Consider the following 11,543-nt stretch of genomic DNA (forward strand, 5'->3'; position numbering starts at 1 on the left):
ACCACCTGCCTGATCATGGTGTCTCCCCCTGCCAGGTAAGTATGCCCCCGCCTCCCCGACCACCCGCACCCACCACAGCGCACGCACCCCCAGCACACGGACACCAGCCCCGCGAGCCCACCCCGGGCCCTCCCAAACAACCCTCCCCGCCCCAACCAGCGCCCACGCCCCGAGCCCGCTCCGCGCCCACGGGGGGCTCAAGGGGCGCCCCGCGTGGCGTGGGCTTGGTCCCGGCATGCGGCGCGGTCCCTGATCTGCATGGACACGCCTCCCACACCAGAGCCCCGCCTCCAGGCCGCTCGCTCCCCGCCCCTCCCAGCTGTGGGCGTGTCCCCGTGGGGGCGTTCCCAGCGGGGGGCGTGGCGGTGACGTTGCCGGAGGGGCGGGGCGGAGACGTGGCAGCCGCCTGGCGGTGCACGTGTTCCTGTGGGCAGCCACTGAGCGCGCCCCGCCCCGCCCCTGGGCTCCGGGTCCGGGTCCGGCGATGGCGGCGGCGGGCGGCGGGCGCTGGGAGGTGGTGCGCAGGGGGCGCCGCCCCGCGGGGGGCTCCGGCGGCCGCCGCGCCGCGGGGGAGGCCAACGCCGGGCGGGTGCCGGCCCCGGCCCGTGAGTGCGGGGCTGCGGCGGGGGGCGCGGGGCCGGGGGGGCGCGGGGCCGGGGTCCCGGGGTCCCGTCGCGCTCTCACCGTCCCCGCGCTCCCCCCGCAGCTCCCGGGGGCGCAGCTGGCGGCGGCCCCGAGCCGGGCCCGGAGAAGGCGGCGAAGAGGCCGGGCCGGGAGGCGGCGGCCGAGCAGGCGGCGCGGCGGCAGCAGGGCGGGAGGAGCGGCAGGAAGGCGGCGGCCGACGGCGGCCCCAAGCCCGGCCGGTTCCGCTCGCTGGAGGAAGCGCTGAGAGCGGTGAGTGCCCCCCCGGGACCCCCGCACAGCCCCGGGGCGGTACCGGGATGGAGGCACCGGGCGGCTGGGAGGTGCTGGGGGTGGGGGCGCCCCGGGGGATGCGGCCCCGAGGGGTCCCGCTGCGGGCCGGGGGTGCCCCGGGGCCTCCCCGCCCCCGGTGCCGCTCTCCGAGGGCCGCGCGGTCGGGGCGGCCGGAGGGGAATTTCTGGTTCGTGCCCGCGCCCCCTCCCTGTCTGCCGCCCGCCGGGAGCCCCGGCCCCGGCCCCTGCCCTGCCCCCGGGACGCTCCCGCCCCCCCCGTCTGGCGGCAGCGGCTCTGCAGAACCCGTCCGGCTCCGTCTCCGTCTCGGTCCCGCCGCTCCTCGTGGCGCCGGGCACGGGCGGGTTCCGCAGGGAAACCCCCAAAATCCTCGCTCCCACGGCTGCGGGGCTCCCAGCTCCCGGCCGTAACCTGGAGCCCGGGCCCTGCTTGTGCCCAACGCGAGCCCCGGTCCCCGTTCAGCCCCTGCCCCGGGCACACGTCGGAGCCACCCAACACGTGTCAGGGCTGCGGGCCCTGGAGGATGCTCCTCAACCAGAGCAGCCCCGGGCTGGAAGCCTCGCGGCCCCCAGTGCTGCTGGGCCCTCATGGGACTGCTGCCCCCTCAGCTCTGCTGCTGGTTACGTTTGTTTTTTTTTTGACACAGCAGCAGCTATTTTTTTGTTTTTTATTCTCTTCAAAGTAGTTGCTTAAAGAAGCACACAACAAAAGGCTTTCCGGCTCAGATCTAATAGTGCCTGTGACTGCAGCTGACAAATGTCAGGCTGGGTGCAAAATGGTGAGCAGCTGTCGAAGTCTTGCTGCAGCTCCTGAGCTCCTTGAGGTTCAGGTAGATGGGGGCTGGCTGGCTGAGGGCAGGAGCAGACGATGGGCACGTTCTGTGGCAGTAACATGGCAGGAGGAAGGCAAGGAGCGCGCTGCTCATGGCCAGGGCTTGTTGTGGGGGCTGCTGGCCGAGTGGGGCTCGGTGCAGCCCAGCCCCTGCAGCTGTGGAGCCGGTGGGTGCCCAAGGGCAGAAAGGGGGAACCCAGTGCAGCTGTGAGGACAGGCAGTGAGCACAACTTCCAACATGGTTTCTGTTCCTCAGGAGCCTTTGTTACTACTAAGAAACGGAACGAGGCCAGTGGTCTCAGGGCAGGGAGGGCAGCGCCTCGGCCCCACGCTCCCTGGTGCACCAGAACCAGCTCCTCTCTTCCCCTGCTGGGGGTCTGCGTGTCTCAGGGGACCTCTGTCATCCGCAGCTCGACGTGGCGGACCTGCAGAAGGAGCTGGACAAGAGCCAGAGCATGTTCCCCGAGAACCCCTCCGTCTGGGTGAAGGACCTGGCCGGCTACCTCAACTACAAGCTGCAGGCGCCCAAGAGCGACCCCACGCTCAGCCAGCACGCCCATGGTTAGTGGCACCCACCTGCTGCGCCTGGTGGCACCGCGGGGACATGGGGGGGTGGCCGGGGGGCACTGCCTGCTCCGTGCTTCTGTTGGTGCTGCAGGAAGCGCCGGGGCTCCCACTTTGCAGCCTGTGTGGTGTACGGGCTCTTAAAGAGTAAAGGTTAAAGGACAGCTGGCATCAGAGATGGGTTTTAGAAGCATCAGGGTGGACAGGGCGGAACAGTCACTGGAAATCTAAAGGAAAAATCTGTTTTCATCTGAGATGGACGGGGCTGAGCCTGCCCCAAAGTCTGTGCTCGTTCACTGCCAGTTGAGATGCTCGGGGCTTTCTTGGGGCTGCTTGTTTCTTCCCTCCCAGAACTGCCTTTAGTAGATACTTAGGTAACACGGGACTGTGATCTTAATTTGACATATTTTATAGGGTTTGTGTTTGGCTGATTTTTGTGATACCTCTAATTTGACTTTTCTCTGACTGCCAAGAACACTGAAGTCATCTGTGTAGCTGGCAAGTTAGAAACTTTCCCCGGGCCTCCCTTCAGCATAGGGCCCCCCAGGCTGTGTGCAGTGGCACGGCACCGAGCCGTCTGCTCGCGGGTACCCCCACGCCTCTCACGGAGCCGCTCCAGTTGGGTCTCCCTCCGTGCAGCCCCTCCTGCTCTGCCCATGCTTGGGAGCACGCATCGCTGGGGGGGACAGCGGGAGGGAGAGCAGGGTTCCCTTCTCAGAAGCTGCCTGTACCCTGCAGCACCGACGTGTAACAGAGGGCACTTGGTGCTGAGCACTGCGGGATAATTGCGAGAGGCACTCCTGGGCCTGGAGGCGCTGCCCTGCGCCTGCTGGGCAGGGTTTGCACCGCGGCTGCGCCAGCGCTCGCTGACTTGCTCCTTGCTCTGTGTTGCCTTCAGATTACCCGTACTGTCTTGTGAACAAAGAGCTGAGGAACATCATCAAATCCCTGCTGGGAAAGTCTTCCAGCGTGCTGGAGCTCTTCTTTGACCACTGCATCTACACCATGCTGCAGGAGCTGGACAAGACCCCAGGTGGGAGGTTTCTGACCGTGAGAACGCTTCCACTGCTGGCTGCCTGTGCCAGGAGCAGAGTTCCCCTGCGTGGGGCGAGACGGGCAGCCTGCCCGCGTGCCCTCAGGGAGGTGCTGGGCCGGGTGCCCGTGCGTGGCCGTGTCTGAGCGCGTCCCTCTCTGCTCTTCCAGGGGAGTCCCTGCACGGGTACAGGATCTGCATCCAGGCGGTGCTGCTGGACCGGCCCAAAATCGCCACCGCGAACCTGGGCAAGGTGAGCAGGGTGTGTGGGTGTGTGCTGGTGCTGGGCTGCAGCCGGAGCAGTGCCCGACCCCTCTGTCCTCACAGAGGGTCCTGCCCGCACCCGCAGTGTTTCTGGGCCTGAGTAATTAGCAGGCACGCATTGCAGGTGCCCTGGGAGCTCTCTGCATTGCCCTGTGCGTGGAGCTCCCGTGCTTGGCACACTCAGCGCATGCAGGAGCCCACCCTGTGCCCCCCCGCAGCACTGGTGCCCCTCGGGGTGCTGGCGTCCCGCTGGCCTCCAAGGCTCCGACCCCTGCCCATGCTCCACACGTAGCCATCCCTGGCAGGGAGCGGGCTGCGTCTGCTGGGCTCTGTGCAGACATTATGGGGCCAGAACGAGAGGTTTTGGTGCCCCCTCCTTCCGAGCGGGTGGGTGCTGGAGGCTCTGCCACCCGTAGCCTGTGCCACTTCTGCGGGTCCCCAGGCTCTGGCAGCCACGAGCCTGCTGGCACCGTGTTCATCTGGTGGGGGCCTCTGGCACCCCGATGGAGGAGCCGTGGCTCAGAGCCACCCGCTGGGTGCTGCAGTGAGACGGACGGATGGACGGACGGACGGATGGACGTCCCACTGAGCGGCTGCCCCTTGCTCCCCGCAGTACCTGGAGCTGCTGCGGTCCCACCAGAACAGGCCGGCCAAGTGCCTGACCATCCTCTGGGCGCTGGGGCAAGCCGGCTTCACTGACCTCGCTGAAGGCCTGAGAGGTGAGAGTGCGGGGAGCCTGCGTGTCCAGAGCCGTGGCGTGCTGTGACGGGGGCACCAGGACAGGGGCAGGGTCCCGGGGCAGCCGCAGGCGGTGCGTGGGCGACGGCTCGAGGTCAGGGTGTGGGGACGTGCTGCAGGCAGCTGCTGCAGTGACAGCACGTGGTGCTGGTGGGATGCCGCGCGGCGTCCCCAGCACTGCACAGTTTGCTGTCTGGGGTCTGGGATCGCTCCCATTAAGCTCGTTAAGCCCTGTGCCTGCCCCCGTTTCGTAACCATATATGTTAAACATTAGCTGCCGCCGCAGCAGCGGGAGGGCTGTGTGCCGGAGTGTGTTTATAGACGAGTAAACACACGGAGCTATACGATGTCGCTGCTCCAAACACTGAGAAGTGGCTTATTGCTGCTCGGCCAGCAGCCCATTTATCCCGGAGGATTGGGCTGGGCTCCCGTGCTGGGCCCTGGTGCCAGGGCAGGGGGTGCCGCTGGGCCCCGCTCTCCATCAGGACCGTGCCCCTGCGAGGTGCTGCTGCTCCCGGGGGCTGTCCTGCAGTCAGGAGCTGGGCAGTCAGTGTGGGGCTGCAGCCCTGCCCTGGGTTTTAATGCAGCTGCAGTGCTGGGGCTGCAGTCCTCCTCTGCCAAGTGAGGAGCCGGGTGCCGGTGGGAGCAGCTTGCCCATGCCTAGCACCCAGGGGTGCTGCGGGGGGGCTCGTCCCTGCGTGCTGATGGCCTCTCTGTTCCGCAGTGTGGCTCGGAGTCATGCTCCCGGTGCTCGGGATCAAGGCGCTCTCCCCGTACGCTGTTGCCTACCTGGACCGGCTGCTGATGTGAGTAACCTCGGCTTCGTCTCGGCAAGGGCAGAGCCTGCCCAGGCGGCCCTGGTGCCTTCGTGTGTGTGCTGTGCTCATGTGTGTGCACGTGCTGTGTGTGAGAAGCAGCACAGTGAGAGGAGCAGTGAGAGGAGCAGTGAGGGGCACAGAGCAGAGCCCGTCCTCCCCAGGGACCTCCCGGCACCGGGTGGCTGTGAGCTGCCCGTCCCCTCGGGGTGGTGCCGTGCCGTGCCGTGGTGCTGGCAGCGTGGCCGTGCCGTGGGTCAGGGGCCTGGGGCCGTTCCAGGACCGGGGCTGGTGTCCTGAGCCCCTGCAGCCTTGTCCAGCGTGGGCATCTCGAGGTCTCCGGCCTCAGAGGTGCAGCAGAGCCGCAGCCAGAGCCTCCTGCAGGGCAGGGCAGGAGGTGCAGCAGCTCCTCCTGGTCCTTCTGAACCGCTGCTTCAGCAGTTTGCTGTAACCCGACCACGGTTCCCTTCTCTGACCGAGCTGCATTTACCTCCTGTGCCTGCTGCAGCCCTGCCCAGTTATCCATAGTCTCAGGGGAGAAATAACAGGGTGCGTAAGACCTTTGTGTCTAAGACCAGCAGCGAGTACAAACACCTCCCTGCCTTCTGGGCACTGCAAGTGAAGCCCCCAAAACCATTTTCCCTGTGTACTTTGCCAGCAAGTCCATGGCTGGGGGAGCCCCGCTGTTAGCAGGGTGCTGCGGGAAGCTGAAAGCCCCCCCGGCCACGGGGACAGGGCAGGGGCTCCGTCAGCTGCGCCTGCACCATCCCAGGGAGCTGCCTCCTTCTCTCCCCGTGGCTGCAGCGGGCCGTGGGGAGGCAATTTTGGCAGCTGGGCAGCGCCGCCTGCTCGAGCTGCGCTCCCAGTGAGACGTGAACCAGCACAGTGGGGGGAGGCTGGGGGGGGGACGGACGGAGCTGCCGGCACGGCACGGCTGGCACCCACCACAGCGCTCCCCAACGCCTTGCAGGATGCACCCAAACCTGACCAAAGGCTTCGGTATGATCGGACCCAAGGACTTCTTCCCCCTCCTGGACTTCGCCTTCATGCCCAACAACTCGCTGTCGCCCAGGTAGGGCTGTGCCGCCCCGGGGGCATGTGGCAGTGTGCGGGGCTCTGCAGTGTGGGGCAGCGCCCCCAGCCCTTTGCTTGGCTGATCTGTGGGGGCTTTGTGGGGCTGTGGGGGGCACACGGCGTCCCCGGGGGAGGCAGGGGCACAGGCAGCAGCGCTCCGAGCAAGCGTGGTGGGGAAATGCCAGCGGGATGAGGACAGGAGGGGCTGCAGGCTGCACACGGGGGGGGATGCAGTGCTCAGGCAGGCTGCCCTCACCCAACCTTCCATGCCTCAGCAGCACTCAGCAGGCAATTCGCGTGCTCCCGGGGCTGTTCAGTGAACCAAAAGCAGGAGGGGCGAGATGGGAACGCTGCGCTGTGCTGTGCTGTGCTGTGCTGTGCTCCCTCGTGCTCCCCAGCCTCCTTACGTGCTCAGCTGTCAGATTGCTGAGGGCTGCGGAGCCTCGCGGGCTGGTTACCTCCCGGGCACACGTGGCAGGGCCGTGGTGGGGATGGGGACGGTGGTGTCCCCGTGGCAGGGCGGTGTCCGCAGGCTGTGCCTGTCCCCAGCCTGCAGGAGCAGCTGCGGCGGCTCTACCCGCGCCTGAAGGTGCTGGCGCTGGGCGCGAGGCCGGAGGCGACGCTGCACACCTACTTCCCCTCCTTCCTGTCCCGTGCCACGCCGAGCTGCCCGCCCGCCATGCGCAAGGAGGTGAGCGGGGGTCGGGGCGGGGGGCGCGGGGGCTGCGCTGCCGGGGCCGTGTTGCCCCGGGGTCCCCCAGGCTGGGAGCGGGCGCTCGGGCACGGCGCGTCCCGCGGCAGCGCGAGGGCAGCTGGGTGCCGTGCTCCTTCCAGCTCCTCGCCTCCATGAGCCAGTGTCTGAGCGTGGACCCGCTGAGCTTCAGCGTCTGGAGGCAGCTCTACACCAAGCACCTCGCCCAGTCCAGGTGGGTGCCTGCGGCCAGTGGTGCTCCTGCACGTTGAGCGGGGTCGGAGCCTCCTCACGCCCATGCCAGGCTGGCTGCAGGGTGCCGGGTTCCCGCGGGCAGGGATGCTGCTGCACGATGCCAGCCTGCCTTGGGAAGCTGTTGGCGAGCCGGGCAGTCCCAGCCAGCAGCCGGTTGCCCCCTGCCCAACCTGCCAAGGCTGCTGTGTGGGAGCTGCGGGGCTCACGGCACAGCCACCCGGGGCTGCTGGGGCGCGTTTCCTGCAGTGCCCTGCTCCAGGTGCAGGGCCAAGTGGAGCGCAGGCTGTGAGGCACGGCCACTGTGACCACTGGCCCCTCTCTGGGGCCACCATGCCCCTGCAGGCTGGGCTCCCCGGTGGCTCTGGTCACTGGGCCATGGCACTGCGGGCTGTGCGCCCCGCTGCTGGCTGCACCCTGGCCATCCAGCCCTGCCCTGGCAGCACCGCGCTGCTCCTCGGGGTGCTGACCGAGCCCACGTTTCCCCCACCCTGCAGCTTGCTCCTGAACCACCTGCTGGAGTCCTGGGACAACGGCAGCAGGAAGGTAAGGGCGGGCGGCCGGGGGTGGTCCCGTGCCCCTGCTGGGGTCCTGCCGGGACAGGCTGAGGGCACCGGGTGCTCGGTGCCGCGCCGCCCCTCCGCAGCACAGCTCCTGCCCCCAGGTGCGGCAGTCCCTGCAGGAGACGGTTCGCTCCTTCAAGGTGACAAACGAGGAGCTGGCAGCGCGGGGGCCGGGCAGCGAGCAGGACGTGGCAGCGTGCGATGCCGCCTGCAAGGTGAGCGCGGGGCTCGGCTCCCGGTGCCGGGCGGGGGCTGGCTGCTCCCTGCTGCCGGTGCTCGGGGCTGAGCTGTGGTCCCCAGAGCACCCACGGGACACACGGGGACAGGCGGTGCTGGTCCCTGCCAGCTGCTGTGGTGCTGGTTTTGTGGCAGCAAAAGCACCCCCAAGAAAAGCTCTGTGCCGGGGGTGGGCGCAAAGTGGGGTGAGGAGGTGGCAGAGGAACACACGGGGACAAAGTCCTGCAGTGCAGGAGCCCAAAGCTCACCCTACAGCCTGGGGGCCGCCGGGGCTTCCCCACGGAGGGTGTCCTTTGCTGCCGGAGCTGCCAGGCTCGGGAGCAGCGAGGTGACGGGGTCCCTGCTGGTGTCCCCCAGGTGCTGCTGCAGAAGATGAAGGGCGGCGGCTTCCCCTGGTCCCGGCTGCTCCTCATCGGCCTGGTCTTCGCCGTCGGCTTCCTCCTGCACGACGTCCGGACGCACGGCTCGCTGCAGGGTAGGGCCCGCGCCGCCCCTCGCTGGGCTCTGCAGGGGAGGAGGTGACCCAGGAGGTGACCCACGCCCCGAAGCAGTGATCGCCCTGCTGCCATCACCCTGCACACCCCGCTCTGAGCCAGGCCCCCACGGCCTCCCCTGCGTCCCGAGCCCCTGCCGCTGCCTTCAGCTGCCAGCCCGTGTCCCAGGGGCACGTCACCGTGCAGGCGACACGTCCCCGGCCCTGCCCGCCGCCTCCCGGGCTGTATTCCCCGGGGCTGCCTTAGCCTGGGCTCCTCTGTGCCCGGGAGCTCCTGGCCCATTTGTCAGCTCTGGGCACGTCCCAACACCTCCTGGGGAAGTTTGAGCTGTGTGGCCCAGGGAAACCTCCTGGGGGCTGATGGGGGGCAGCCCCCTGGCAGCTTTTGAGCCCTGCAGGCAGCTTCCTGAGGCCTGCAGCCCCGCCGACACGCTGCTCAGGGGCTGCTCCCTCCTCTTGCAGCCTCTACTTCTGCTCGCGTGCTCCGCTCCTCCGGCATCCTGTCTGCCTCGCAGCAAGCCTGGCACAAGGCGTCCCACTACTCCCTGGAGGGGTACAGGTCAGTGGCACTCGGTCAAGCAGCAGCGCGTGCGCCTGAGGGGGTGAGAAGTTGCTAATGCAGCACCAGGTGATTTCTGTAGGGAGCCCTTTTTGCTTGGGAAGCGTTCCCCAGGTGCTCCTGGAAGTGCTTTTCAGCTCAGCCCTTGAGTTCTCCCGTTCCCCTGGCTGTGGCAGCAGTCTCCAGGTACACGTGTGCTCCCGTGGCCTTGCTGTTGGTGCCGGCGCAGCCGGCGCTGCCTCAGCCTCCGCTCTCCCGCAGGTGGTTGGAGAGCACCCTGCCCGCCTGCTGCTCCCGGGGGGCCGCCGTCCTGCAGCCCGCTCTGCAGCTGCTCTGGGCGAAGACGGCGGAGCTGGCGCTGCGCGTCTCCGAGCTGTGCTCCTCGCACCTCTCCTGGGCCCGGGACCACCTGCCCTGGCTGCTGGAATGGGTGAGGACGGGAGCTGATGGGGAGCACCGCGGGAGGAGGGCACGGGGACGGGGTCCCCAGCGAGGGGACGGGGTCCTGCGAGGTGCTGGGTGGGAAGCGAGCAGCGGGTGCAGACGCCCACGTCCCACATCTCCCCAGTTAGCCCAGTCCTCAGCCCAGCAGCATCGGGGCTGAGCGGGGAGAAGCCCCAGAGCCATTCGTTATTGCCCTGGGAGCCGGGTAGGAGGGAGGTGGCCTCAGCCCCTGCATGGAGCCAGCAGCACAGACGTGTCCCTGGGCGTGTTGTGCATGGCCCAATGCAGGGAGCGTGGGGCAGGGCAATGCCAGAGAGCGCAGGCATCACCCAGCGGCCGGGGGCAGCCCCTGGCAGGGCGCATGGGGGTCAGGAGTGATCTCCGTGCCCAGTGCTGCCAGGTGCCCGCCGCAGCTCTCCAACCCCATCCTGCTCCTGGCCCCACAGCTCCAGTCCCGGGTGCCCGAGGCCGTCCTGCACTTCGCCGAGTGCGTCAGGGAGCTGCTGCTCTTCCTGCTGCGGAGCTGCCTGCTGCCCCTGCTGGAGCACGGCGCCGCCGCCCTGCAGCGGGGCTGGGAGCACTGCCTGGATGCCTGCCAGTGAGTACGGCCGGGACTGCGGCTGCACGGGGGGCAGCGAGGCGCTGGGACTGTGTTATGGGGAGAATTCCCCCCTGGGGGGGCTGGTGGGGGTCCTGCAGCGAGCTGGGCCCCGAGGGAGGGGGTGCTGGTGCCCAGAGCCCTGGGGTGGTGCCGCGGGGGTCCCCCAGCTGGCTGCGTGTCAGCGTCACCCCCATGGAACTGCACCTCCCCGTGCCCCCCGCACGTGGGTGCTGCCCTCAGGGGAGCTGAGGGGGGGGTTTTGGTGCCCGTGTGTCCCCCCCCTAACCCCTGCCCCTCGCTTTTGCAGCGGCGAGGTGTCGTGGGACTGCCTGAGAGCACAGCTGAGCAGCCTCACCTACTCCTCGTGGGCGTACCTGCAGAACACGACCCTGGCCGTCACAAACTGGGCCTCGGCCATGATCTCCGGACACTGAGCTGCTGCCCGAGCCTGGGGCCGTGCTGGAGCCACCGCGGGGCCCTGGGGCCCTCGGGCTGCGTGGCGCTGGGGGGCCTTGGTGCGGGGCTGTGCTCGCCCTCAGAATCAGTTTTGCCCCCCCCTCACCCCCCCGACCACTTCCCTGTCCTGGGTCTCACCGGGGCCAGCGCTCGGCTGCTGCCTGCGGGGGGGCAATGAAGCGCCTGGGTCCTCCTGCTGCCTCCTGTCACCTCTATTGCACAGGGGGCATGGGGGGGTGGGCAGACAGACGGATGGATGGACAGACAGGTGGATGCTGCCTGCTGCTGCCCCAGCAGGGCTGGGAAGGGGCTCATGGTCCCCGGGGGGTCCTGGGTGTCCCCCTGCCCCCTGGGGTCTCCACTGCCCCCACCTCAGCCCGCAGGTCCCTGGGCAGCCCTAGGGGACCTGGGGGGGCTCAGGCGGTGGGATCGGTGCTGACATCCTGGGGTTGTGGCACTGCCCCTGTGTGGCTGTGCCTGTGGGGGTGTGGGTGTGTGTATGAGTGTGCACGGGGATAACCGTGTGTGCTGTGTGTGTGTGGCTGTGCCTGTGGGCTGGTGTGCCTGCACACGTCTGGCTGTGCATGTACATGTACATGTATGTGTGGGTGTGCACGTGGGTGCAGCTGTGATACCTCTGTGTGTGTGTGTGTGCACCAACGTGCAGGGTGTGCTGGTGTGTGTGTGTGTGTGTGCATGGGTATGGGGGTGTGTGGGGAGCTGCGTGGGCGTGCTCACACGTGCAGCTGTGAGGGTATGTGCGTATACATGCACACAGGGATGTACACGTGTGGTATGTGCATGCACATGTGTATGTACGTGTGCACACCGCTGTACATGCACACACACACACACACGTGCCCCCCCCCCCCCACGTGCCCACCCCCGCGCGTGTTCCCAGCCCGCCGCCGGACCTGGGGAGCGGGGGGCGTGGCCAGCAACGAGGGCGTGTCCAAACAAAGGGCGTGGCCACAAGGGGGCGTGTCCGTCCCGGG

General features: G+C 68.3%; 1 protein-coding gene across 2 annotated transcripts; it reads left to right on the forward strand.

Moving 5' to 3' along the window:
• Positions 1–478: 478 nt before the first annotated feature.
• TMEM214 (transmembrane protein 214) lies at positions 479–10,741 on the forward strand. 2 transcript variants are annotated; one of them, XM_084284009.1, is made up of 17 exons: positions 479–605; positions 707–894; positions 2,175–2,325; positions 3,227–3,361; positions 3,532–3,614; positions 4,239–4,344; positions 5,088–5,169; positions 6,149–6,250; positions 6,802–6,943; positions 7,087–7,178; positions 7,693–7,741; positions 7,860–7,973; positions 8,353–8,470; positions 8,951–9,047; positions 9,309–9,477; positions 9,938–10,089; positions 10,400–10,741. In XM_084284009.1, the coding sequence occupies exons 1-17, from the start codon at positions 485–487 to the stop codon at positions 10,524–10,526; spliced, it is 2,028 nt and encodes a 675-aa protein (XP_084140135.1). In that variant the 5' UTR covers positions 479–484; the 3' UTR covers positions 10,527–10,741. The 2 variants fall into 2 exon arrangements, with proteins under 2 accessions (XP_084140135.1, XP_084140136.1); XM_084284010.1 differs by lacking the exons at positions 9,309–9,477; positions 9,938–10,089; positions 10,400–10,741 and adding an exon at positions 9,130–9,298.
• The last annotated feature ends 802 nt before the right edge of the window (positions 10,742–11,543 follow it).

Source organism: Netta rufina, assembly GCF_964035555.1.
Source record: "Netta rufina genome assembly, chromosome: 3".
In the NCBI taxonomy this organism is placed as follows: domain Eukaryota; kingdom Metazoa; phylum Chordata; class Aves; order Anseriformes; family Anatidae; genus Netta; species Netta rufina.